The following is a 26,836-nucleotide window of genomic DNA, read 5'->3' as shown; positions in this document are numbered from 1 at the left end:
ACCCTTGAATTTCTTAACAAACGCAAATAAACGTTAAAGTTACTGTCTTTTTTTGATGCCCTTCTTTTACTGGTATGTTAAATGTAAAGAATGATTAGATGTGATTTATAACTGAGATTTAATCCTTATACTCATTTTGGGATTAGCTAATCCTTGAAAAACATTCGCCGAGAGACAGCGCTTAGATTGACGTCCCTAAATATGACATTAAACTGTATCAAGAACAATAAATAGAGTAACTAAAAAATGAAGTGGTCAAGTCAGGCTTTTCTTTACTAAAAATATTTACAATAAAATCATTTTTTCTTTGGTTCAAAGATTTTTGCCACAATGGTGTGGCAACTATTTACAAGCTTCAAATAACTTTGAAGGTTTCTAATACAATCATCCATTTTATTCCATGGCTCAAGTGACGTTCGATATTGTATCGGAATTTTTAAAATTGAATCAAATTCTTTGTCTTGTATCGTTCTTGATACGATTTCAGAAGTCGTGCTTCTATCAATCCCATAAGAGTTGTTTAGGGCACATTCCATTGGATGATAAAAACTGTCGATAACAGCAGATAAACCTAACTGAATGCTTGGATTAGATTCTTTATGATCAAGTTTCATTTTCTCCAGTCCAGGAATAACTTTTATAAGAGAGCTTCCATAAGCAGGTAGGAACCCCTTAGCTAAGCCATTACTCAATATGTTGTTGATTGCATTATCCAATGTGCTTACTCTTTCAACAACATCTATCTCATTGAATCCCCCAACATATAAGGTTATCGTTTTTCTCATCGGTGAAGAAGAATTCTTACCATTTGACTTGTCCCAAGTTTCTGAATTGTATAGAAATGTCTCATGAGAGGTTGCTTTAAGTGTATCGATTTTTCCAAAGTATTTGTTGGCGCAAACCTTGGAAGGGATCAATGAACTGAAATCTGGTGTATAAATACTTTCGAATCCATTTGGTAAATTCAAGAAAGATAGAAGGTTATAATTCTCCTGAATAGAGAGATTATCATTTTCTTTCTCTATGTATTTCAAAACAAGGGCTCTACTTTCACTTCCACCTCTTCTATTTTTGTTATTGTGGATGATTATCGAAGTTAAAGCATCTCCAACGCAGTCACCTGTAGTCAAGATAACTAAGGACCTCTTTATTGTTGTCGCATAATGTAATGAAGGTAATATTTGCTTTGCATCTCTTAATGTACCGTCATATACTAATACCAATGCCCTATCCTTCAAAGAAACAAGTTTATTTTTTGGGATTTCCAACGACCTCAAATATGCTTCGTTGGTCCATAATGAACTATTGAAGAATTTCCAACCTTGGGATGTAGAGACTTCATCATCAACCCTCTGACCTTTTATAACGCGAACCATATCATCAGATGTCAAATCATAATCCAATATCTTAAGGACCTTCTTGATTACTTCAGAATCCTTCTCCTCAGTCACCAAATTGTCAACGAGTGCATCTACCTCTTTAGGGCTTGATAATATTATTTTATTTTTTAAAAGAAATTCCCTAGCATAATCTAGTCCCATATTTATACCAGTTGAGATATCGACGTCGGGATATCGATTCATATTTTCAGCTAAAGAGCATGCCAGAGTCGTAGCAACAGGGGATTTATGACTTTCGTTACATTGCAAAAACAATTCGAGCCCAAGTTTCTCCAATTTTTCCTTTGGTGTGACCTTGAACTTAGACGCTTCCTTGACATGCAAAGATCTTAGATATTCATCAATTACGTTCTTTACCCTTACGGTATCTCTAGAGGAAAGAAATTTCGGTGAAGCATTATATTTTGTAGTGCAAAGTAATGTTCTATTATAAGTACAGGAATTCAAAATTTTATTTAATAATTTCACTTTAGCTAATAGATGTGTTCTTGTTATTGGTGCCTTGGCATCATAGATTGGAGTGTGAAGTGTTTTGATGGAACGAGTCAGTCGCGCAAAAGGGAAAGATTTATCAACCATATTCAAAAGACCATTAAGCTAGGAGTTATGATACCGGTTATAATAAGCGATTGGAACCTATTTTCAAGCTGTTTAATTTAGGCAACACCTTGGAATGGCTTAATATCCTTAAAGCTGAACTTTACTGAGTTTTCTCTTTCACAGGCGGATTACCGAAAATCCGAGTTGATTTGTTCCAAGTTAATTCTGCAATCTTAGGTGATCAGACAAGAAAAGACTAGTAAACCAATCTCTTCTGAAAAGAAACCAAGATGGTAAACTTTGTTATAGCTTAGTGGCCAATTCTAGAGTGTATGGCGCCCTGCCTTGCAAAAATCCCCATTAAGGGTAAGATCTTAAATTTGGGAAAACTGTTTTTAAACATAATCAGTCAATCCAGAAATACCTTGGACCAAATAAGAACAAATCGGTACCTTTATATCGGTTGGCACCTCATATCATAAGGATATAAATAGATATTCTTTGATATGAAATATTTCACGCCATAAATTAAAACCCATGCTCTATTTTCAGCATCGACTAAAAATAAAAAGGACCTAGTTATTACGAGAAACATATTGCATATCCTAGGTAGTATAGTATGGGAACATTGATTAATCTTACAGAAAAGTTAGAGGCAAAAAATAATGATCCAACCGAGGATTGAACTCGGGATCTTCGCCGTGTAAAGGCGACGTCTTGAACCACTGGACTATTGGACCGATTTTCCAGTTTGAGAGTTCAGCCTTACTTTTTCGATCTTGTGATAATCTTTAAATGTATGTATGATTAATTCGCGATGTTTGATAAGGATTTACAAATTACAATATTTCAAGATATTTCTAGATATTGAAGAGATGCCACCAAGATTTAGTTACTTATCCAAATGCTCCTACATCAAGGACAATTTCAGTAATGGTTAAACATAAGCAGTACCTTGATTAAACCAGAAAATCTGTTAGTTAGATAAGCAATAATTTATAATAATTACGTAGGGACCGTAAGCAAAGGCGTAGATTTCATGTCTCTTTTCTGTGTGTTACTTTCATCAGCTGCCTATGCACAATTATCGCTTTTTAATGCAATAAAGAACAATCAATGTAACAATTCAATATTACTCTTGGTGTGATCACCACAAGTTCATATTCAAATACTTCTATATATGTTTATAAAATTTTGAGATAACCAATGTTTTTAATGGGCAAAGTTAAATTTTTGACTTCTTTCTCTATCAGCTCGTCCCAATGATCTCTCACTCTCCATTCTACATGAATTATCGTTGCCAGATATCTGCCTAGCAAAATATTCGTAATGCTTCAACTGTTCCCCCCTGGCTAAGGAATACTCATCTTCCTTGAATGCCCTTTCATTATCATAATAATTAAGAATTTTCATGAATTCTTTCATAGAAACTGTGTCGCATAATGCTGCGTTGTATGATTCAATATGTTGTCGCTGGTTTTCTCTCGCCTTAAGAATTGATCTCGTCGATATCATTTTCTCATCCATATCATCAATTGATAGATATCCTTTATTTTCTTTGCAGTGATGTGTTAAATTTCTTTTAATTCTGGTACTACCAGTTTTAAAATAAAGTACCTCAGATTTATCCTTAAAGCGAACACTCTGCTGAGTGTTTTCACCTATGTCATCAATTACGCTTTGTCTGATCTCATTAAAATTACTTTTATTTTCTGTATTGTCCATGTTTTCCATATCTAAATCTAGGTTCTCATAAAACCTTTTATCTCTAAATGTAATACTTGGTGCGCCTGTTTCAGGACGATCATGATGTTTTAATAATTTCAATAGTGTTCTCTCTGTTAATGCTCCTTTACCATAATTTTGGATTATTCCTGCGATGCTAGGTTGACATTCTTCAGTATTCTTTCTGAAAGTTGGGACTGTATAGATTGTATTATCTTCACTTGATGATTCTTCAGAGTAAGAAGAGGAATCAGCGGCTGAGATAAATTGGTTATTAAACGATAGATCAACTTCTTCCCCGTCAAAGGAGTCATGAGGTACTATATTTTCACAAGTTACAGATTCATCTGGGATTGAGTTCTGTTTGAAAGTGTTGTGGCCAGCATGTGCATATTCAAACTGTTTATGATTATTAGTTAAATAACTGTAAGGTGTTCGCTCGATCGAAAGTGAAGAGTTCATTGAACATTCGTGATCTTGATCTTCACCATCTAACTGTTCCAGAAGTATTGCTGTGTGAAGTTCCTTGTTTCCTTTTTGTGAAGACTCCTTTGGATTTTCCTTAACATTGAAGCTATAATCATAGGTAGAGTCTGTGTGTACGTTTGTTTCATTGTTTGAGTACTTCGAAATGTTGCTTGAAATTGAGCTGGTCCTTAGGGGATTGTAACTTATACTTATATCTTTGGAATCTATGTAATTTCTTGTTTGGAATGGACCCATTTTCCTTATTGATGCTTTGCTATAATCTTCATTTAGTGGAAGCTCAGATCTAATTGAATCATCAAATAGCAATTGTAAATGTGGACTTCTAATACGATATGAATCGTATGTGGGCAACTCCTCTTTTTCACCACTCATCTTCCGGTCTACTGAATAGTTATCCTCCTTCTTGCTCATATTAAACAAATGTTCGGTAATATTTTGCCTTATTGATCCTAACTTTCTATAAGACGGACACTTCGAAATTCTCAATGTGGAGGTCAACATATTTCGTTCCGTTTCAGTATCCATGTCTTTAATGTTTTTCCCATATTTTTGTGGGCGGAGTAGTCTTTTCAGTTTCATCCTCTTTGAATTGGATCGACTCCTGTATGATAGCGATTTTTCTGAAACATAGCTGTCTTGTAAGGTCCTCATAGCGAATCAATCCGTGCTCAAGATTTATAACAATTTTGCAAGTTCAAAAAAAATTCTTTTTAAGTGCTATGATTATTTAGAGTTATATTGTTCGGAAGGTATTTATGGAAAGATAGGAATAAAGTAGTTCATTGTGATTTGGCGATACGTCCGCGGGGTTGCAGAGCGCCACAAAAAAAAATCCTGTAATCATCCCTTTACAATTTTTCCCATTAGTTTTCGTCAATTTTTTAATACCAATTTCCCTGTTGTCTTTCTACCTTCCAATTCTTGAACAGCAATTTTATAATCTTTTAAAGGGTATGTTTTGAAAATCTTAATATTCAATTTACCTGAATCTACCAATGACTGAAATTCTTTTGAATATTTTTCCCAATCCTCTGGGTTAGTAATATAGCCATATAATTGGGGTCTAACCAGCTTGAGGTTCTTTGGTGATAGTCTATTAATCAATAATGGAGGTACAGGTCCACTTGCATTTCCAAATGACACTAAAGACCCTTTGAGCTTTAATGCAGCCAGTGTATCTTCAAATGTAGCCTTGCCAATAGAATCATATGCCACATCAACACCTTTATTGTTAGTAATTTCCATAACTCTTTGCACGACATTCTCTTCTTTAGAATTGATTGAGAATTCAGCACCATTTGCCTTTGCCAGTTCCAATTTTTCTTTTGTTGAGCAGACTGCGATTGTATGTGCACCTTTCATCTTCAATAATTGATCGAGAAGTAATCCAACTCCACCAGCTGCAGCGTACACTAACACATATTCCCCTTTCTTGACTTCGTGAGCTTCGTTGATTAAAGTTATAGCTGTCAACGATTGTAGTAAACCAGCAGCATATAATTTCAAGTTTTCGTCACTTGCATCTTTCGATAATTTGATGATAGGGTCAGTTTCTTTAATTTTGGTAAACTCAGCCATTGTCTCACCATGAAGATAAGCCACCTTATCACCAATTTGGAAATTTTTCACATCTTTCCCAACTTCAGCGACTATCCCCGAGGCTTCCCTGCCTGGAAGGTATGGTAATTCACATGGATATATTCCCTTACGGAAGTATGCCTCGATAAAGTTAATACCAGAATAAGAATTCTTTATAACCATCTCGTTAGAGTTTTCAACTGTGGGAGTTTGAATGGTCTTGTATTTAATCACATCATAACCATCACTGATACCATCAAAAATAATGGCGGATTGTTGTTTGCTTACAATTGAGTTTGACATTGTTCTTCTTGCGAGAATTGAGCCTAGTGACTTGCGAAACATCGACTTGAAGTATCTTGCTCACTTCTACGTATTGTAGAATCTTCCTTTTATATGTAGGTGCAATTTTCACAGGTATTCTTTTCCTTACGTAACAGTTAAATGTTCAGAAATATGCCACCGTTTTAAGCACGGATCTCCGAGACCCAACCGAAATCAGTCGACAACTTAAAATCTCAGGCGATTCAAATAATATAGATTTTTCTCGAATTGGTAAACTATAAATATTATATCAGTATATCATGTATTCTTCTATCTAGATGTATCAACAACATATCTACCAACAATTTGACCCTTTTCCATTTTTTCAAATATTGTTGGTAAGGTGGACAAGGGAGCCACATGGATTGGAGCCTTAACCAAACCTCTAGTGAAGAAGTCCAAAGCTTCTCTTGTATCAGCTCTATTTCCAACGTAAGAGCCAACAATTGTCATAGACTTAACAACTTGATTAAAGACATCAGATTTACACTTGGCACCACCAGGCAAACCAACTAAGACAACAGTACCGTTAGCTCTACAGTATTTGGTGGAGGCTTCAATTGCCGCTTCAGAAACAGACACATTGATGACACCATGAGCACCACCATTAGTAACCTTGTTAACTTCAGAAATGACATCCTTAGTCTTCGTAAAATCAATGAAGACTTCACCATGTAGTTGCTTGAATAGTTTGGCCTTATCATCACCACCATCGATACCTAATACTCTATAACCCATAGCGTTTGCATATTGGATACATAAAGAACCTAACCCACCACAAGCACCAGAAATGGCAACCCATTCTCCAGCCCTCAAATTAGCAGATTTCAAAGCCTTGTAGACTGTCATACCAGCACATAGGATTGGAGCTACTTCTGACAAGTTTGTTCCGGCTGGAATTCTAGCAGCCTGAACAGCATCAGCTGTAGCATATTGTTGGAAAGAACCATCGTGAGTGTAACCTGACAAATCAGCATTTGGACAATTTGATTCGTTCCCCAATTCACAGTATTCGCATGCCATACAAGAGCCATTCAACCATTTTACACCAGCATAATCACCAATTTTCCAGCCCTTGACATTGTCACCAATAGCGACGACAATACCAGCACCTTCGTGACCTCCAACCAATGGTAATTTGGTATCTAAGGGCCAGTCACCCTTCCAGGCATGTAAGTCTGTGTGACAGACACCAGAATATTTGATGTTGACCAAAATTTCGTTAGACTTTGGGGTTGGAACTGGGATATCTTTGTACTCTAGTGGACCTCCGTTAGATTCAAAAATAATTGCTTTTTGGGTTTTTGGGATAACTGGAGACGACATTTCTTGTTAATAAATTTGTTTCTTTTAGTTGTTCTTTTATGATTACTAACTAACTGCTTCATATACTATCCTTTCTTCTTGTTTAAAGGCTCTTTATATATGATGACTGAGCGACATAAGTTCATTCAGAAGTTATTAGCTCAGTCGAGTATTGGAGTAAATGCTGAGCAAGATCTCCTAAAGTAATGTTCAACCGCGGTAGTAACTACCTTCGGTGCCACTATATACTGTTGTCGGCATAAAGGAAGGTCAACTTTCATAGCAAACATCAATAAAAAATATCGGACCACGGATGTGGGGAGCCAACACCTGTTCTTTCCAGATCACGTCATTCCCATTGGAATTAAATAATCGACATTGTCTCCAATTGGGAAATATATTGATTGATACGCATTATCGGAGCCCGATTTCTTTTTCTCGATTATACTATGCAAACTATAGTTTTCCTGTTCCTGGTAAAATTAAACTAACCCTTATTTGCTTAAAAAAAGAGGAGTAATTGATAATTATGCGATAAGGAGGTGTTTCCTGCCAAGGCCCATATGATCAGGATTAGCTAACTACGTAATGCCAAGTAAATGTGGAATTATTATGTAATGCTTTCATATCGGCTGATTACTTAAGCCACGGGTTAAGGGATAATCGAACACTCCGGTGTTTAAAAAGTATCGATCATCACGTGGAAGATAGTGTAATTGCTGACAATGGGTGTCTGTTGATTTATCCCTGGTCTCCTTGAGAGTGACTCTTATTTGCTTAGATCATTCAAAAATATTCTAGAATGGCAGTCAACTTAATCGAGCATTTTAGAAAGTGCCCAGAGATCTGCTGAACACTTATTAAAAAAAATTTATTATACTCGTAATAGTAAAAGGAAAAGTCTTCTTAGGAAATCAACATAGTTTTATGCTTACCATTTACAGTCAATGTGAAAAAATTCAGGCTGACTGGCGAAAAAATCAAAGGTGCAAAATAATTAGGGGAGCCTTCGGTGGAAGGAAAAAAATAGTAATAAAGGTTGTGATGATTAGTAACGAGAAAATAAGCCCAAAAGATGTCTCAGATTGAATCTGTAAAATATTAGCTAAGTATTTACAACAGGAGACGAAGAATAAAATATGAATAAGCTAGTAACACGTTATTTCTCAGCGAACCTTCGTCTATGTTCAAGGTTGGCCTCTAATAGATTAATAATACCTCCATTAGCTCATATTAATGGTGGATCAGCAACCCAAAAAATTAAAGATAAAAAGAAGAATTTTATCAAAGTTGGAGAATACAGACAGTTGCCAGAAGACAATCCGATTGAAAAGTATTATGATGAGATAGAAACATTTTCAAAAGCCTGTTTAGAAAAGCAATTGAAGAAAAACTATTCAGACTTTGAAGGGAATCCAGATGAACTAGTCTTTGAAATTGAAAAATACGTAGAGTCACAAATTATACCGAAATATTCTGTTTTGGATGAAGATCGAGAAAAGACTACCCCATCTTTACCATCAATGGTTTATTGTAAAACTTTAGGTGACAAGTTGGTTATTGAAAGGTACATTTCCTTTGCAAGAGCTGTCAGATTGGCACTTATTTTTAATGGAGGTCATCCTTTTATCTTTGATCTAATGTTACAAGGAAGGTCTGTGTTTGACAAAATAGGTGAGAAAACTAAGTGACTGTATCAACATCCGTACATGTTCTGGATAATCTGTTTTTTTGGTTTCGTTTTTCAACTGAAATTCAGTTTATTTTTTTCCAGCAAGTAATACCGCGTCCCGGGCAAACCTACCCCCAAAGGACGTTTTTACCTTCCCGTTCCCTCTGGACGTTCCAACCATTAGGCAGACTTTCTTTCCAGACTGTCAGCCTAGGGAGAGGACAACGAATCAGCAAGCATACCCTGCCTCTTGCCCCAGAAACATCGTAGGAGCAGGTTTGCAATAGTACTTGCCAATTATTGATGGAATTGTTTTGTAGAGAATATAGCTTTATTACGTTATATGTATTTAATATTAGCTTGTTTTAACGAACATTGAGAGAATCGTTAGAAAACCAGGAGCAAAATGTCCACTGAATTAACTGTCCAATCTGAAAGAGCTTTCCAAAAGGTATGATATAATATTAGTTTGAAATAATTTGGAGATCGGAAAATGAATGAATGAATAATGATGATATTATGAGTATTTGGTATGCATATTCAATGAAGGTGATATTAGCATAAAGGATATTATGGTTGATATGGATTCTTTAGAGAAAGGTACCAGACTATGGTAAAATTATTAAACACAGCCATCCAGACAATACCAAGTATCAACTTCAGAAATGATTCTACAATGATAACGTGAATGATAGAGTTAAGAAGAAGATTTAAGAATGTTTAACAAAAATCAGTATTCATATGTTTCCAGATCCTAATTTTATAAACTGGCAAATTACTAACAAGTATCAATTTTAATAGCAACCTCACATTTTCACCAACCCAAAGGTTAAGACTTCTAGAAGAACCAAGAGATGGTATAAGAATGCCGGTTTAGGTTTCAAGACCCCAAAGACCGCTATTGAAGGTTCTTACATTGACAAGAAGTGTCCATTCACTGGTTTAGTTTCTATCCGTGGTAAGATCTTGACCGGTACCGTCGTCTCTACCAAGATGCACCGTACTATTGTCATCAGAAGAGATTACTTGCATTACGTTCCAAAGTACAACAGATACGAAAAGAGACATAAGAACGTTCCAGTCCATGTTTCCCCAGCTTTCCGTGTCCAAGTTGGTGATATTGTTACCGCTGGTCAATGTAGACCAATTTCTAAGACTGTTAGATTCAACGTCGTCAAGGTCTCCCCAGCTGCTGGTAAGGCCAACAAGCAATTTGCTAAGTTTTAAGTTGATATTTTGACATTATCAAAATAATTATGCAAATTGTATTATGTAAAATCTATATAAAAAGAACCCAAAATAATAAATATAAATAATCTTTAAGAACTCCAGGTGTTTGGTAAGCAAGCTATATGTCTATTTATTTTGGTTTTTTGGATTTTTTTAGGTTCAGATGTGATCGAATAATATAATATCGTTTCTTATATTAAAATTTATATATAAATACAACTAAATATCCTAGACATTCCCAATGTCTACTCGTTTAGTGACTCTAACATATGTACTTAATTGTTCTTCACATTTAAAGGGTTCAAACGGATATGGACATCTGTGAATCGTAATAAGCAATCATTTCTTGACAAAGTTCAGTTAGTGTCTTATCCCTGTGATGCTTGATTGGTTTCTTACTTTTTTCGAAAAATAATTTGAGCTCCAATGGTGTCCATTTAGTCTTGGATCCTGACGCTTCGACAATTTCTGAGAGGTTATCCCAATTGATTTGCTTTTCGTCGGGATAACCAAGTTCTATTATCTTTCTTAAAAGCCAATCTCTTTCTCCTGCCGTAAAGAATTCGATCCGATATAAAGCTTCTCGTCTCATCAGTTTATTCCATTTGTAACGACATTGGATACGGGATCTTGTACCCCCCATTCGTTCACTGATCACTGTCCAATTAATGACATCTTTTAGATTGACCTTAGGTAGTGAAGCAACAGATGTCGAGGTTGCTGTCTCCATAGGTTGTTCACTTATTTCTGCATCAATCTCAATATTCTCTGGGTTTAGTGATTCACTTAATTTAGGGTCCGCATTATCCGTACCTTCTTTTTCCTCTATGTCAGTATCACCTTGGTTTTCATTTTGCTTATCATTTTCGGTTCTCGGTATATATGGAGATTTATCCTTAGGTTCCGTAGCTATATGTTCATCTCTTATTTTTTCTTGTGCTTCAGCTACCATCTCATTGATGATTTTTCTCAATTGATTTTCTTCATCACTAGTCCACTTATTTGAGGCACGATTAGCACCACACTTCACATAGTTTCTCCAACGATCTCTACAATCTTCGGGCATTCTATTCATTTCTTTACCGATATCTGACCATTGACCTTCCTTTTCCGCACATAACTCGGCTAATTTTTTTTCATCCTCTGGTGTCCATTTACCACGTTGTTGGAAAATATGATATTTCCTCCTCATATGTTTGTAAATGGAGGAATTAGACCTATAAGGTAGCACTTTATATATATTATTCCAGAAATTATCTCTTGGTCTATCGTTACTCCAAATTCTTAGGCAAACTTTTTCTCTATCAATATTTTCAATGATTTGATATTCTTTGACAAACTCTTCCAATGCAGCATCTTCCATAGCATTGAATGATTTACTCTTATTCGTTCTGGTTGTCTTAGTTGTGTGATCGACTAAAGCGGATGCCTTGATTACCGCTGATGAGAACATCTTTGAAATTTCATCTTCATTCTCCTGTTTGTTTATTCGATTATTTAGCATACCATGAGAAGCATTATTATTCGATACCTGTTGTTGACGTGCAAGTTCCTCATCCAATCTAGCACTCACTTTTGGAAGGACTTCTCTAAAGTTTCTCTTCTCCAATGACTTAGTAAGTGCTGACGACTCATTAGCATGACTGGTTAAGGATTCAGTGTATTGTTTATTGATATCACCTTCTATTTGTAATTGAATGCCCAGATCCTGTGCATTTTGATGCATCTCTTGTTGTTGTTGCTGTTGATGTTTTTGGAAGCGTTCATCCTCTTCATCTTGCTCATGTCTTGCAATCTTTTCTGTATTTAAATATTGTTGAAAGTCAGCATTTTGAGAAATCGCATCAGTTTCTAAAATGGCCTTGTTTACTAATTCGTCATTTCTTCTTCTTTCTTCATCGTCATTATCTAAAGTAGTCAATTCAGGGTCTACCATCACTACAGGATTGGAAGTATGAGATGTTGAGGATCCTGTTCCCTTACGACGTTTCGTAGAGTCTCCCTGTATTAAAGTTTCTGGATACCTCTTTGTATTTCTTTCAAACGCAGCCGTCACAGCAGCGATAGCCACATCATCAGCATGAAGCCAATCTTGAATATTGTTACCATTATTATCGTTCGATGAATGTTCCGAACCATCTTTTGAGATACCCTCCTGTTGTTGTTGTAATTGACGTTCCTTGTCCTGTTGATGTTGGAGCAATTGCTGTTGAAGACCCACGTACTTATAAACGGCATCTTCCACTGATTCAGACTCATTGTCTGTAATTGGTTGGTGTTTTTCCTCCTTTGTGAAAGTACCTTCTTCCGTCATCATTCACTATAATATATTTATTAATTTTTTTCCAGAATCGTTTGAGTTGGTCCTGTATATTACTTTGCACGAGGGTTCAATGGATCTGCTCTTATTGTTAAATAATGTCAGTCAGATGTTTACCTGAAGTGGAATAGTGTTACCCTTGTCAAATTTCAATTTCGGTTTCTGTGAAAATATGACAAACGATATTTGTGGTTGCCCGGCTTTGATCCTGTCGCTATAGACGAATTAGTTGTTCTGGTGACAGAACTGAAATAAATAAACAGTACATCTAGAAGGTGTGATTTTAGAGTAGTAATGTCATGAGAATATATTTTCAAATATAAAGAATATTATTAATTTTTAAGTACGTAGGATATATTTTTAAATACTTTTCTGTGATGCTAATGCGATTGAGTTTCGTTAATTTGTAAAAAGTGTCATTCCAATAGGGGCTTTTACTTCCCATTGGATGAGATGTTTAAAATCTTGAAGAAATCCATTGCTGGAACTTCCCCCGTTGTGGTTTTATTACCTTGTTCTTCCTCTTCTTTATTATCGTCATTCTTAGTGGAACGATCATTCATAAATTTTGTACTGTGACCAGGATTAGCAGAAAATTGAAATGGGAGAGGTATAGCCTTCATGTTGGCTGTATATTTTGTTGCCATGGAGATTGGTGATGCAGTAAAATAGTCATCGTCACGCTCATCATCTGCCTCCTCATCGTCACTTTCATCATCTGAGGTAAATATAAAGGTTGACGATAGAGATGATGGTGTTCCTGTGGAGTTTTGTGATGTGGATGAGAATGAAGTGGTTGATGTATTGAAATGTTTAGCAGGTGTAGTGGTAGAATCTTCCATAATATTATTAACCTGTAATGAATTATCTCTTTTTGAAGAGGAGGAGGAGGATTCTCTTCTTGTAAGAAATGGGGGCATAGGAGTTATTTCGTTTGGTGGAATTCCATCAGCTAAGGGAGCTGAATTTAGGTCCAGGCCAGCTGGAACCTCGATGATATCACAATCTACAGGGGGGACAAACATAGATGTGTCCTGTGTATAGACAGAATTGTAATCATACCTATATTGGTACCCCCTGGAGGTGTCGACGTTATGTGACACTGCATAACCATAATCGTTATCTGAATTTGAGGAGTCACCGTCTCCTTCACCATTTTCATCAGAAGTAAAGTTCATCTTGGAAGTGGATTGGTTTAATTTGGTAGGAGGTAATAATTGAATTGTTGGTCTTTTTCTTGCTTGTGATTTTTTAATTGTTTTGAGGACATCCAAATTTGTTTTCTTGTAGAACTTTGCGTTGTCATGTAATTTTTTGTTAATGAACATCTCCTCTTCATCACTTAAAAAGATGTCTTTATTCTCTTCCTTTAAAAATGATATTTTGTCCTTTGCATTCTGTGGGGTCTTTTTTTCAACGGATCCAGATCTTACAGAGTTTAAAGATGACGTGGATGAGTATTGGATTGCCATGCATTGATCCACAGTGGAATTAAAACGGATATGTCTTATTGTTGTGTTTCCCTCATCATCCAAGAAAGTTTCATTTTGAGAAATGGAGGCAATAGCATTAGAAAGTGACGTAGTGGAATAAGAAGATATGGAACATGTTTCAGAAGACATTGGAGTTGAGAGCAAGGGACTTCTGTTATTGGTAGTGGCAGTGGGGACTTGTAATGAATCCACAATATTTTCACCCAATTGTTTCTTTGTAATATCCAATTTCCATTGGGCATTGCCCTCAATTATCTCGCCGATGGACCTTTTCTTCAAAATAGGTTTGATGTTCAACCTTTTGGAATTAACCCCCGTATCAAACAACAGGGACACTCTTTCATTGCCAGTATCCACCACGGGACCATATAACAAGGACACATCAGAATTGGAAATCTTCAAAGGTGATTGGGTCAAAGAAGAAGAAGCAGTAGCGCCAGCGTCATAAGGTCCTTTTTTCTTCTTCAACAACAATTTGGCATATATCCTCCACGATAAATTCTCCAATCTTGCCAGATTATTGTTGTTGCTACTAATCTTATTATTAATCGGGTTCACAATACTTTCCATGGCGTTCCCCTCTTCCAAATCGATCCTCCATGTTCTTCCCCTACATTTCTTAAAAAGGATGACAAATTTCCAAGAATTCAACACTTCCAACTCATTTCTCCATTTATAAGTCAGATAATCCACCATTCTTTGTGTATTAACATCGCCAACTGATGAAGAATCGTTATCGTCCTTGATCAGATACTTTCTCAACAGTGAGTTACTCAAGCGAGTCACGTCTTCCATGGGGGCCGTTGATACGGAGGGACGACGGAGACGAAGACGATGTATGGATTTGGTCTTCCTGAGGGCGTATGTATTGCATTCGAATTCAGAGTCGCTTTGAGCGTGGACGGCCATGGAGACGGAGGGTCCCATGTCTTGTTGTTGCATGTCGAGTTCGTTGTTCATCGCGACAGCAGAGGTAGCTCATGTGTTAGGTGGGAGGTTGATGAAGAGGTGTTAAGAAGAGCAAGTCAAGTTTGTAGTCTTATGGAGCCAGTGCAAGTGCAAGTGCAAGTGGTGGAGAAGCGAAAACGAGAGCATGGATGGATTGCCTCTGGGGCTTGCTTCTAGAAGGATTAGGTATGCCGCAGCAGGATCGAGGGAGAGGAAGGAACGGTGTGGTTGTTGCTCGAGGACCAGTGGTGGTTGGCTTACTTAGTTGCTTGCTAGATGGAATGGAAATGGAAATGATGGTGGAGTGGGTAGTTTATTGGTTGGTGTAACGTAAGGTAAAAAAGGGAGTTCGGAGCGGAACGGAACAAGGGAAGCCTTACGTAATGCGGGCGAGGGTGGGGTAGAAACAACGGGTTTGGGGGTCTCGAGGACAATCTTACAGTCATAAATTCATTGAACGTTACTTGCATATGTACTATAGACACGCTACTTACTTGGGGCAGCGGGGGGATGGGGAGTGACCTTACCTTACATCTTGAGCTGTGGCTTGGTGGAGAATATCTTACCCTTAGGGATCACATTGGGGATCCTGAAGATAGATCCACCCACTTTATCCCCGGATTTCTTGACACCGTCAGGCAAGTCCATGTTGGCTGTGGTGACCAGGATATCACTGCCGTAGATGCAGCAACACGAGATTCTTGGCGTCTCCTTGGGCAACACGTACTCTTTCAACAACTTACCTGTCTCCAAATCAAAGGCTTGCACTTTGTGAGTGGACCAAACAGCAGTGTATAGGATGTTATTCTCTGAATCGACATCACTTCCATCTGGTTCAGGAGAGGCAAAGGCTTGGTTGTTAGCGTTCTTGATATCAATCAATTTCACCTTCTTATCCAAATCTTGCGCATCACATTTCCAAATGATCCAACTCAAGGAATCAGTCACATACATGCTCTTCTTATCCAAACTCCAATGGATAGCATTGGGGATGGTAATGTTCTTCCAAACCACTTCCATTGTCTTGTTCACTAAGCTAATACGCATCAAACATCCTTCATTCTTCAATTCCACATCGTTATCATCCATTAGACCAATGTAAATGTAATTCCCACAGGGAGACACATTACCATCATTGGACCTCAATCTCATTGCTCTTTCCTTGTCCAAATCTTTACATTCAGAATACAACATCAAATATTCCCATTTCTTAGTCACTAAATCACCCTTAGCGATCCCAAATTTGGATCCAAACAAAACCAAATTCTTATCCTGATGATCAGGGAACACAACACCAATGGATTCCCTATACTTGCCAGCAGTATTGGGGTTCTTAATAGCTGCATCAGCATTGTAATTATCATTACGCAGAGTAATATAATCATGCAACCCGGAGGTCCCCTTAGTAGTGATATCTTCCAACTTGTGCACTTCTGCCTGGTAGATATCAATCCAGTAAAGAGTATCCGTTTCCTTCACGTAGGAGATACCTTCGGACAATCTGGCATCAGGGAAGTGATACCATGGAGTCAACGTTTGTAAGTCTACAGTCTCAGAATTGAGGGTCATTTTTTTTTTCTTGTTTTTTATTAGTTAGTTAGTCGGTTGCTTGCTAGTTTGCTAAGTTCGCTTCTCGAGTGGGAAGGCAGAAGAAGTAGAATCGACACAGGAGGGGAGTGAAACTTTCCACGCTTATATAGTTGCCAGCAGACAGTGAGCCGGGTTTATATTTTCCTGGGGGAAAACTACGTAGACGTCAAAAAACCGAGATTAGCTAATCGTCAAGTGTAAATTTTCGCGGGGGCGCCGTGCGGGTAACCGCGGCCATAACCCCGTTGTGACGTGGAGACAAAACGACAGGAACCGTTCGTTGTTCTCGAGGATTCAGATCTGACTAAGAGCACCCCCACCGATGTGTTCTCCTATTTATAATGGTTATTCATCGACCGGGCACTGTCTAGTCGCAACCTTAGGCAATCGTTACGAATGATAAAGGGGTTCGTGGGGTGGCTCCGATTAAACCATCCATTCAAGCATTCTCTCTTTGTTTCCTTGTATATCCGTTGAAACTTGGCGTTTTATTTCATTACATTTATTCAATTCCGTGGAGTGAAATAAAAAAAAACAGTCTTTTATTGTTCGTTATTCATGGATCGAATCAATCAATCAACGGCTGAATCTAATCTTGGCGAGACCTTCGTTGAAGAACCCTTCTATTCGAAGTATAAATGTCGATTATTTAAGTAAGATGATTTACAAACAAAGCTCCCTGAAATGGCTACGTAGGATTAAACAAGACAGAGCAGAGGGAAATAGCCGCCGATGACTTTGGTAAGCTTTCCCTCGGGTCTCAGGGAAGGGAGGGAGGAAAGGAGCACAGACGTCCAGTGCCCTCGATTTAATGCTAACGCTTACTTTGTTTGTTGTTAAGACGATCCGAAAAATGACGCCACTTGAGAAATTTTCAGTGAGACAATAACCATGCAGTTTTCCCAATCGGGTAATGGACGCTAATACCATTAATGTGGAAATTTATAAACACAACCAAAAAAGAACACAACACCTCTCCTAAACGGATTCCGCAATTGCCCTCATAACTGGACGCTCATAACTGGACAAGACAAGTCAATTGGCAGCAATTGTTAACTCGAATAAGTTTTTTGGCTGCCATTCTGAACTTGTCTTAACGTTACTTGCCTGCTACCATCTCTTAAATGATGATTCAACAGCTTGTTGTGTCAAAGGGAAGTTGACTTGACCTCAAAATAAACAGTTGCTCTGTTTGAAAGGGAAATGCCGTGTCTCTCTTGTTGGCTAGCAATATCCCTCTTACCACCAAAAATTTCTCTCGGAGATTTCCCGAAGTAGAATAGTTTTTCCGAACATGCCACGTTTTCGTTAGCGTGCTTGTCTTGCCTGAACTGGCGTGGCATCCTGCTTACTCAGGCCCAGAGAAAATTCGGAGTCGGTAGGGGATGAGGTACCCTTCTTATTAGGACGCTCTACTCACTTTTAATAGACCATCATGTAAGTCACCTGAATCCTTACGAATGCCGTTCATTTCCATATTTTTTTGAGGGAAATTATAAACACCTTGCCAAACAGGGAGACTTCAAAACAAACCCTGACTTCCTGTCAGAATCTCTTGTAGAATGCAATCATAGCATCAAAATTATTCATTACGTATAATCCCTTCTGCGTTTATCCAATGGGCCAACTCCGTTATTTTTTCCCTAATGATCATTATATACCTCAAAAGGGTAATCAAGGATGCTAATGAGTGAAATATTTCTCGACGAACCTCCCAACCTGACTTTTTATATAAGAATGTTTCTTCTTCTTCTCGAAGTTTGGAATTACATTGTTGCTTCTTTTGCTACACTTCCACCAACAGTTTAAAATCAATTGATTAAATTAAATCACTCAATTGGCTCTTATATACAAAACAGAATAATATATTATGCCAGAATATCAAGATTTTCTAATAAAAGCTGGTAATGAAGCTATCAAATTAAATCCACCAACTGGTGCAGATTTCCATTTAACTGCCCGTGGTTCAGATTGGTTATGGGCTGCCTTCTGTATCTTTACATTCTTCGCAATGGTTTTAATCGTATTAATGTTTAGAAAACCTGTAAATGAAAGATTATTCTATTATACCGGTATCGCTCCAACTTTATTCATGGCTATCACTTATTTCACAATGGCTTCCAATTTAGGTTGGACCCCAATTAGAGCTAAATATAACCATGTTAGAACAAGTACACAAAAGGAACATCCAGGTTACAGACAAATCTTCTACAGTAGAGAAGTCGGTTGGTTCTTAGCCTTCCCATGGCCAATTATTCAAGCTTCCTTGTTAGGTGGTACTCCATTATGGCAAATGGCTTTCAACATTGGTCTAACTGAATTCTACGTCGTCTGTTTCTTAATCGCTGGTTTGGTTCACTCCACTTATAAATGGGGTTATTACACTTTCGGTATCGCTGCTATCATTGTCGTGACTATTAGTGTCTTCACCACTACTAAGAATTTAGTTGCTAAGAAGGGTAAGGATATGTTGTTGACTTTCAACATCTTCTTCGGTATTCAAGTCTTCCTATGGTTGATCTATCCAGTTGCTTTCGGTATTTCTGAAGGTGGTAACGTCTTACAAACAGATTCTGAAATGATCTTCTACGGTATCTTGGATGTTTTGATGCTAGGTGTCATCCCAGTGTTATTCGTCCCAATTGCTTCCAACTTCGGTATGGACAGAATGGGCTACACTTTCAAAGATGAAGAATCTCACGGTGCCCCACATCCAGCCGCTTTATCAAAGGATCATAGCGAAAGTAGTTTAGATTCAGAAAAATCTAGCTCACCATTAGAAAAGGCCAAGTCTAAGTTAAAGAAGCCAAAGAAGGAAAAGAAGGCTAAGAAGGTTAAGAAGGCTAAGAAGTCTAAGAAATAGAGTGTGTCTAGTTTGATTAAAACTTTGAAAAAATAACCTGTGTTTTTATAGAAGGTTTATTTTTTTAACTAATTTATTTTTGTCAAGTTATACTCTACTCATCTTTCAAGATTATACGTCAGAAAGAAATATTTTTTTTGTCTTCCCATTTCATTTTCTCATTTCAGGTACTACGTGTTTATTTTTTTTTCCTTTCTTTGTTTCATTTGAACTAATGACTATTTGTTTTGTACTCTTCCATTATCTGAAGAGGGAACTAATTTGTAACTAACCATTAAGGTTTCAACTCCAAAGTTTGTTCTTGGTCATTTATAATTTTTTATCCCCAATAACTCCATTCTAATTACATACATTTTTTATTATTACATATCCTAATATAATTTAACTAATTAATATTTCATTAGATTGTATTTAGTGGTTGTCATATTACGTGAAAAAGAAAAGGCATTTAGGCCTATATCTCTCTAATCTTCAAAAAAAGCCAAGTATCCTTTCTAGGCAATTGAATAAGTTTCCTGCATGGGACATTTGCTCTAAAATTGACCAACTGGAACAACGTGATCCGAAATAACATTGGTAATAAACATACTTTTTTTTGAACACGCAATCATGGTTGCCCCTGTAGATTTTACAACAAAATTAAAAAACGTATGGAGGGTTGGCCGAGTGGTCTAAGGCGGCAGACTTAAGATCTGTTGGACGGTTGTCCGCGCGAGTTCGAACCTCGCATCCTTCATTATTTTTTTTTTGTGCTAATTAATCAGGGGAGTGGCAATTCAGTGGCGTAACTCCAACAAGATGTGTCAAGTCCGATAAGATCTACTTCAAGTTAACGATATCTCACAAAGAAGTCTTCATTTCCTCTTACTAAACTGATCTACAAACAGCAAATCAATACTGCAACTAAAAATGTTCGATATGTTGAGAGATATGTTCGGAAACGCCAAGATTACTCCAGATGTAGAGAAGTCATCTGTACCACCCCCTTCGATCGAGGCGGTGGATAAAAAAACCATCTACAGGAATAGATACAACTATGGAGTGAATCTCGGTTCTCTTTTTGTTTTGGAGAAATGGATTTATAACGATCTATTTGATAATGTAAATTCTAATAACAATGAATACGATGTGATTTCCCAAAGAGTTAAAAATTTTGGTAAGGATGATACTGCAAGGAGATTAAATGAACATTATCGTAACTATATCAATAAAATTAATTGGGTATGGTTGGCTGGTGAAGTTGGTGTCACCGTTTTAAGGGTGCCCATTGGATACTGGCATGTGGGGAATGGACGATTTGTTGATGATCTGCCTTATGCTCCATTGAAGGGCGTGTATGAAAGTGCTAAACCCTGGGATCAACTAATAAGTTTGATTGGGAAGGCAAGAGCGTATGGCATTGGTATCTTGATTGATATTCATGGGTTACCTGGCGGTGCTAACACAGGTGAACATAGTGGTTTTAAAAATGATTCAGTCAAGTTTTTCAGTACCAGTAAATATGTGCAAAAGATGGTTAAAGATGTTTTACCTTTTATTGTCAATGATGTTGGTAAAGCATATGAAAATGTTGTTGGGTTACAAATTGTTAATGAAGCTATTTTTGATAATAATGCTAACGATCAAAAAAAGTATTATCAAAGTGCCATTAAAAAAATTGCATCTATCGATAATAATTTTCCCGTCATTATTTCTGATGGTTGGTGGCCACAACAAGTTAGTGATTGGCTAAAGCAGCAGAATCTTGATAAAAATGCTATCATTGATACGCATGTATACCGTTGTTTTTCGGATGCTGATAAGAGCAAGACTGCAAGACAACTTATCGATAGCTTACCTCAAACTGTAAATTTACCCAAGAATGATGCAGATTTTCTGGTTGGTGAATTTTCTTGTAATCTAGATGAGCAGACTTGGAACAGGAGTAGAGATAAAGATAGACAGGCCTATATTAAAGAATTTGGATTGAAACAAGCGCAAGTGTTCAATAGCGTCTCCTCTTGGGGGTATATTTTTTGGACATTACAGTTTCAATACGGGGATGGTGGCGCTTGGGGGTTTGTTCCTTTGACTAACAGTGGGTGTATTCCAAAACCTTTGAAGAGAAATATGTCAAATATTACCGAAAACGATATTCAAAGGCTTGTTCAAGCACATAAAAATTATTGGAAAGATAAAGGTGGGGAGAAATTTGAATATTGGAGATTTGAGGACGGAGTTAGGAAGGCGGTATCAGATATCAAAGCTTTCAACGGATTCAATAAGTCGCGTGTTGGAAGATGGCACACTTGGAAGGCCCAACGTAGAAGGGAATATGTAGCAGAAAAGGGCGATAGCCAATATATGTGGGAATGGGATCAGGGATTTCAGGAAGCTTTGGATAATTTTAATCTCTGATTATCGTTGAACGACGGATGCGCTTAGATAACAAAAAGCTAGATTTTATTTTTTGCAACAAAAGAAACAAAGAAACTCTTTGCATGAGGAAGTATGGCCTATTAAAGCTCATTGTGGTCGTAGCTATATATAAATATTTATTGCATAATTGATAAGATTTCTTTTGGAATAGCCTTCGAAAATGAAATATTAGGCTATTATTTCTTTGATAAAGTAAATTCAAGCAATTAACTCCTGAATTTATTCAGTATCAAAAGTGAACACACTGGTTGTCAATACAGTCTGGTTTCTTTTCATTAAACTATGTTCTTTTAAGTATAAAAACTGGTATGTTAGACAAAATTCATGACCTGATCGGATGCAGCCATTGAAGTAGAATTCTTGAAAAAAACAAGAAGTCCTGGTCCTATAGTGTAGTGGTTATCACTTTCGGTTTTGATCCGGACAACCCCGGTTCGAATCCGGGTAGGACCTTCTTTTTTTCCCTCTCCTCCAATTTTTTTCTTGCGCCACGTCAAAAAAATGGAAAATGGCGTTGACTAAAAATAAACCTGGCGCAATTGTTAACTTGGTGATTGGCCATTGAGGCAGGGACTAATGACATCTAGTTGAGCCTCTTCGTATGCTCGAAAACCACATTATTTAGATTTGTGTAAATACTTTAGAGTCCGTTACCTGTATAGTTGGAACATTTTTTAATATCGGGTACGGATCAATTCATTCAGTCATTCCTTAACGTCAATACCAAACAGAAAAACATGCATCATCATCACAATTGTTACCAACAGCAACAACCAATGTACTACCAACCACAACCACAACCTGTATACATTCAACAAGCGCCACCTCCAAGAGATCGTGGGTGCTGTGGAGGTTGTTGCGGGGACTGTTGTCATGGATGCTGTTCCGCTATAGCTCACGTCCTATGTTGTCTCTGCCTATTCGAACTATGTTGCGATGTTCTGTAATAAATTGTCAGACCTAATCATAGTGTAGACATGTAATCTAGCTTTAATTATCTATAGTGTTGTAATTTCAATAAATAAAAATGCATTTTGTTTTAAATTAGTTAATAGCAATTAGAATAGTTTAGCTTAGTTATATTATTTTTTCATTTCCAACTGTTTTATCCTTTCTTTTAATTCTTGGTTTTCCATCTCCACTAATTGTAATTCGATGTCTGTCTCCATCGGCCTCCCATAAGACAACATCTTAGCCATTCTACTATTTTCTTTTGTCAACATTTCAAATCTAATTAACATCTTATGTGCAATCGTCTCTGTATCGTATCTCCCATCTTTGGTTATTGAATTGCTACCATCCAAATTCATCGCCACTTTAAGATATAGTTCTTCATAATCTCTCTTCAAGGACTCATATTCTTCATTTCTCTCTAACAGACTGCTAACGAGATTAGTAAATATAGGACCATAATGTTTACTTATTTTGTCATCATCACCCTTCCTCGTCCCGTTTGGATTAAGCTGTAATATTTTTTTCAAATTCTGTATCTCATTCTCCAATGATTCGATTTGTATATCTTTAACATTTAACTTCTCTTGCAGTTTCTTATCTTCCATTTCATTTCTGCCGTTATTCATAGTGTTATCCCACGAGGCTTGCTTATTTATGGGTTGTTGAAACTGATAAGATGGGACCCTATAGTTGATCTGACTATTATATGCCGTATTGTTATTATTATTATTATTAGTGTACATGTTCGGTTGTTGCTGTTGTCCCTGATTGAATGACATTTGAGAGAATGACGTCTCCATCGATCGATTTGGATCAAAAGAATAGTTCGTGTAGTTCATCTTTATTGACTTTGGTCTCTTCCGTTTGGCATGTTTACATATCTATTCTCAAATGCAATAACGTTAGTTTCAAATTTCTTAAAGGATCCGAAATGAACCAAAAATTCAATGCATTAAACAATGACAAGACTCATTCTTCCCTCAAAAGACACAAGAGCAAAAGGGACGACTTATATCTATTATGGAAGAACAAGTATTTACAAACCTCGCAGTTCCTACTTCCATCGCAAAGGATCAATGTATATACTGTTTCGAATCACTATACAATAACATCACCGCCACTTTTAACACCACACATTCCTTAGATATCTGTATCTCATGTTTCCAGGCTACTTGTCCCAACCATTCATTATTACATTATAAAGTCACTCAGCACTCATCTGATTCACCACATGGGCATTATTTGAATCTATCTAAATGGGAAAGACCGGCCTCTTCACCATCTTCTGCGTCCATGAACAATGATGAATCAAACAATAAGAAGATAAAATTACAAATAGATACGAAATCAGAAGATGAATTGTATGAAACCAAATGGTCATTCCAAAAGATAAGTACGGATGGTTCTTTATTGGAACCTTTATTTGACAATAATACCAATACTGAAACGTTGTCGTCTAATACCTTAAACAAGATTAATGATATAATCAGGGCTAAATCTAAGACTCTTGTCGAGGAAACTCAATCATGGGAGCTTGAACTAAATTCCTGCTCTCATACAAGATCCTTACAATCAGGTGAATCCAGCATTTCCCCCACACCAGCTGCTTTGGACCATTGTCATGATTGTGATTTGGATTCTAACCTGTGGTTATGTTTACATTGTGGGAATGTAGGTTGCGGTAGGAATCAAGTCGGTATCGATGGAAATTCACACGCCTTGGCGCATTTCGATACACATAAGGATCACCCATTAGCCATTAAATTGGGTTCACTTTCACCTGAATCGAGCGATGTCTATTGTTACCAATGTAATGATGAAGTCAGATTTGATGGTGATAAGGATTTCTTAGCAAAGTTTTTATTAACAAATTACCAAATTGACGTTTCTTCAAAGATGGGGACGGAAAAATCATTAATTGAATTACAGGTGGAACAAAATATGAATTGGAATTTCAAAATGGTGGATTCTCATGGAAATGAGTTGATTCAATTACCTCCAAGCAAGGAATTAGGATGTGGGTTTATTAATTTGGGTAATTCATGTTATTTAAATTCTGTTCTACAATGTTTATTCAATGATGGGGTTCCAAATTGGGCCACTTTACTAGCCAATTTAATTGGTAATGAATTCCCTCTGGATTGCGTATATCCAACAACTAACTTAAAATGTCAATTAATTAAGATTTTGAATGCATTTAAATTGAATCCAGAGAATTATCCAGAAGGTATTAAACCACAATCCTTTAAAAATTATGTGGGTCAATCAAATAAAGAATTTAAATCTAATAATCAGCAGGATGCAACAGAGTTCTTAACATTCTTATTGGAACAATTAGAGAAAACTCTTTTTAAGAAAGATAATAATCCAAATAATATAATGAAATTTATTATGGAGGATAAGATTCAATGCCAATCATGTGGGAATGTAAAATATTCATATGAACCCACAGAATACATTCAGTTACCACTAGATGGAACTAATAACCCTCAAAATTTAGTGGAAACCTTAACTAATTTCTTCAATGGAGAAAATATTGATTTTGATTGTCCCACATGTAAAAAAACTGTTGTTGCCACCAAGAGACAAAGATTTAAAACAAGTCCAAATACTTTAGTGATTAGTCCTCATAGAATAAGTTTTGAGAAGGAAACCTGGACCCCCATAAAGACCTCTGCAGAATTGACGCTTCCTAACTTGGATGATTCCAGCAATGAGCTTTTAGATTTATCATCATTTATCTCTAAGGGATTTGACCCTACCAAGGAAACATTGTTCCCAGAAGATGTAAATGAGGATAATAACACTTTTAAACCAAACGAACAAGCTGTTCCTCCTTTATTGGAGATGGGATTTACCGAAAATCTTGCTGCAAAGGCCTTATACCATACGGGGAATAATAATGATCCTGAACCAGCATTACAATGGTTAATGCAACATATGGATGATTCTGATTTTCAAGATGAATTTGTTCCACCACCACAAACGAAGGCAGCAGGTCCTGCAGCCAAAGTGGATCAAGAATCATTGAGTAATATGATTGACATGGGATTGAATGAAAAACTTTCCATAAAGGCTTTGGTTTTAAATAAGGGAGATATCAATGCAAGCATTGAATGGGTATTTAATAATCCAGACGATAATGGTGAACTACCTTCAGAAACAACACCTAAAAGGGACGAGGAAGGGATTATATATGGGAATCTTGATGCAAAACCTTATCGATTGACCGCTGTGGTCTGTCACAAGGGTAACTCCGCTCATTCTGGTCACTATGTGGCATTTATTAGAAAAATGATTGATGATGAATTGAAATGGGTATTATACAATGATGAGAAAATTGTAGTAAGTGATAATATTGATGAAATTAAAAAGGATGGATATATATATTTCTATTCGAGAGATTAGAGCTCTATCTATTTTACATATTAATTATAGTAGAAATATATTTTTTCGGTATTTATTTTTATGAGATTAAAGTGTCATCTTGGAAAGTATGGCCATTTTATGCATTGTCTTATGGTTTTATCTTGGAATCGTGGGGGAAGGATAACTATCAAAGGAAGATGTATTTAATCACAGCAAATACACTAAGACTGAATATCGTTAGAAAAAAAAGATGGAGACAGAATGAATCAAAGGACGTCATTAGATAGTATGGCAAATGAATGTAATACATCCAATATAACTTTTCCACTATTTCTTCAACCTTTTCCATTATGGAGCCTCTCCCATTGGCAGCACGTCTTTTCTCTTTCAATTCCTTATTTGTGGGTACAAATATCATTGTACATTGGGATGCCGTGGCGGATGTTAGATGCATTGTGGGTATGGAGGAAGACGACTAATTATATATATATATAGGACTCTTCAACGGGACAAACCTCCTATCTTTCGACAATTGTCCTTCTTAGCAGCAATTGTCGTTTATATGTGCTCATTTGCGAAAACAAACACGAAAATAAAAAATCAGGGCGGGTAATGGAA

The 26,836-nt window shown here is 36.8% G+C and overlaps 15 protein-coding genes and 3 non-coding genes across 18 annotated transcripts; 8 read left to right on the top strand and 10 right to left on the bottom strand.

Annotated features, from left to right (window-relative positions):
• Positions 1-296: 296 nt before the first annotated feature.
• On the bottom strand, positions 297-1,979 carry TCM62 (Tcm62p; the record flags this gene model as incomplete). The annotated part of the gene is made up of 1 exon (XM_003678137.1): positions 297-1,979. One exon carries the CDS (start codon positions 1,977-1,979, stop codon positions 297-299), a length of 1,683 nt encoding a protein of 560 aa, XP_003678185.1.
• A 627-nt stretch (positions 1,980-2,606) lies between these two features.
• Positions 2,607-2,680, bottom strand: NCAS0Itrna13V. Its single transcript has one exon. It is a non-coding gene; the product is annotated as a tRNA-Val (tRNA).
• A 472-nt stretch (positions 2,681-3,152) lies between these two features.
• On the bottom strand, positions 3,153-4,805 carry GIP1 (protein phosphatase regulator GIP1; the record flags this gene model as incomplete). The annotated part of the gene is made up of 1 exon (XM_003678136.1): positions 3,153-4,805. One exon carries the CDS (start codon positions 4,803-4,805, stop codon positions 3,153-3,155), a length of 1,653 nt encoding a protein of 550 aa, XP_003678184.1.
• Positions 4,806-5,027: 222 nt separating this feature from the next.
• On the bottom strand, positions 5,028-6,077 carry ZTA1 (NADPH:quinone reductase; the record flags this gene model as incomplete). The annotated part of the gene is made up of 1 exon (XM_003678135.1): positions 5,028-6,077. The coding sequence occupies one exon, from the start codon at positions 6,075-6,077 to the stop codon at positions 5,028-5,030; it is 1,050 nt and encodes a 349-aa protein (XP_003678183.1).
• A 249-nt stretch (positions 6,078-6,326) lies between these two features.
• NCAS0I01720 (zinc-dependent alcohol dehydrogenase) lies at positions 6,327-7,382 on the bottom strand (the record flags this gene model as incomplete). Its single annotated transcript, XM_003678134.1, has 1 exon — positions 6,327-7,382. One exon carries the CDS (start codon positions 7,380-7,382, stop codon positions 6,327-6,329), a length of 1,056 nt encoding a protein of 351 aa, XP_003678182.1.
• Positions 7,383-8,500: 1,118 nt separating this feature from the next.
• On the top strand, positions 8,501-9,052 carry FMP23 (Fmp23p; the record flags this gene model as incomplete). Its single annotated transcript, XM_003678133.1, has 1 exon — positions 8,501-9,052. One exon carries the CDS (start codon positions 8,501-8,503, stop codon positions 9,050-9,052), a length of 552 nt encoding a protein of 183 aa, XP_003678181.1.
• A 387-nt stretch (positions 9,053-9,439) lies between these two features.
• Positions 9,440-10,260, top strand: RPS11B (40S ribosomal protein uS17; the record flags this gene model as incomplete). The annotated part of the gene is made up of 2 exons (XM_003678132.1): positions 9,440-9,484; positions 9,835-10,260. 2 exons carry the CDS (start codon positions 9,440-9,442, stop codon positions 10,258-10,260), a joined length of 471 nt encoding a protein of 156 aa, XP_003678180.1.
• A 304-nt stretch (positions 10,261-10,564) lies between these two features.
• On the bottom strand, positions 10,565-12,580 carry NCAS0I01690 (uncharacterized protein; the record flags this gene model as incomplete). The annotated part of the gene is made up of 1 exon (XM_003678131.1): positions 10,565-12,580. One exon carries the CDS (start codon positions 12,578-12,580, stop codon positions 10,565-10,567), a length of 2,016 nt encoding a protein of 671 aa, XP_003678179.1.
• Positions 12,581-13,017: 437 nt separating this feature from the next.
• Positions 13,018-15,036, bottom strand: NCAS0I01680 (uncharacterized protein; the record flags this gene model as incomplete). Its single annotated transcript, XM_003678130.1, has 1 exon — positions 13,018-15,036. The coding sequence occupies one exon, from the start codon at positions 15,034-15,036 to the stop codon at positions 13,018-13,020; it is 2,019 nt and encodes a 672-aa protein (XP_003678178.1).
• A 516-nt stretch (positions 15,037-15,552) lies between these two features.
• On the bottom strand, positions 15,553-16,593 carry NCAS0I01670 (regucalcin; the record flags this gene model as incomplete). The annotated part of the gene is made up of 1 exon (XM_003678129.1): positions 15,553-16,593. The coding sequence occupies one exon, from the start codon at positions 16,591-16,593 to the stop codon at positions 15,553-15,555; it is 1,041 nt and encodes a 346-aa protein (XP_003678177.1).
• Positions 16,594-18,484: 1,891 nt separating this feature from the next.
• On the top strand, positions 18,485-19,477 carry NCAS0I01660 (opsin family protein; the record flags this gene model as incomplete). Its single annotated transcript, XM_003678128.1, has 1 exon — positions 18,485-19,477. One exon carries the CDS (start codon positions 18,485-18,487, stop codon positions 19,475-19,477), a length of 993 nt encoding a protein of 330 aa, XP_003678176.1.
• A 652-nt stretch (positions 19,478-20,129) lies between these two features.
• Positions 20,130-20,213, top strand: NCAS0Itrna20L. Its single transcript has one exon. It is a non-coding gene; the product is annotated as a tRNA-Leu (tRNA).
• A 173-nt stretch (positions 20,214-20,386) lies between these two features.
• MRX18 (17-beta-hydroxysteroid dehydrogenase-like protein) lies at positions 20,387-21,874 on the top strand (the record flags this gene model as incomplete). Its single annotated transcript, XM_003678127.1, has 1 exon — positions 20,387-21,874. The coding sequence occupies one exon, from the start codon at positions 20,387-20,389 to the stop codon at positions 21,872-21,874; it is 1,488 nt and encodes a 495-aa protein (XP_003678175.1).
• A 402-nt stretch (positions 21,875-22,276) lies between these two features.
• On the top strand, positions 22,277-22,348 carry NCAS0Itrna8Q. Its single transcript has one exon. It is a non-coding gene; the product is annotated as a tRNA-Gln (tRNA).
• A 284-nt stretch (positions 22,349-22,632) lies between these two features.
• MNC1 (Mnc1p) lies at positions 22,633-22,842 on the top strand (the record flags this gene model as incomplete). The annotated part of the gene is made up of 1 exon (XM_003678126.1): positions 22,633-22,842. The coding sequence occupies one exon, from the start codon at positions 22,633-22,635 to the stop codon at positions 22,840-22,842; it is 210 nt and encodes a 69-aa protein (XP_003678174.1).
• A 135-nt stretch (positions 22,843-22,977) lies between these two features.
• On the bottom strand, positions 22,978-23,688 carry MUM2 (Mum2p; the record flags this gene model as incomplete). Its single annotated transcript, XM_003678125.1, has 1 exon — positions 22,978-23,688. The coding sequence occupies one exon, from the start codon at positions 23,686-23,688 to the stop codon at positions 22,978-22,980; it is 711 nt and encodes a 236-aa protein (XP_003678173.1).
• A 181-nt stretch (positions 23,689-23,869) lies between these two features.
• UBP14 (ubiquitin-specific protease UBP14) lies at positions 23,870-26,257 on the top strand (the record flags this gene model as incomplete). Its single annotated transcript, XM_003678124.1, has 1 exon — positions 23,870-26,257. The coding sequence occupies one exon, from the start codon at positions 23,870-23,872 to the stop codon at positions 26,255-26,257; it is 2,388 nt and encodes a 795-aa protein (XP_003678172.1).
• Positions 26,258-26,405: 148 nt separating this feature from the next.
• TSC3 (Tsc3p) lies at positions 26,406-26,672 on the bottom strand (the record flags this gene model as incomplete). The annotated part of the gene is made up of 1 exon (XM_003678123.1): positions 26,406-26,672. One exon carries the CDS (start codon positions 26,670-26,672, stop codon positions 26,406-26,408), a length of 267 nt encoding a protein of 88 aa, XP_003678171.1.
• Positions 26,673-26,836: the final 164 nt, after the last annotated feature.

The sequence above is a fragment of the Naumovozyma castellii genome, chromosome 9 (assembly GCF_000237345.1).
Source record: "Naumovozyma castellii chromosome 9, complete genome".
Classification (NCBI taxonomy): Eukaryota; Fungi; Ascomycota; class Saccharomycetes; order Saccharomycetales; family Saccharomycetaceae; genus Naumovozyma; species Naumovozyma castellii.
The sequence above is the reverse complement of the archived record's forward strand: the minus strand, read 5'-3'. Positions and strand labels throughout refer to the sequence as shown.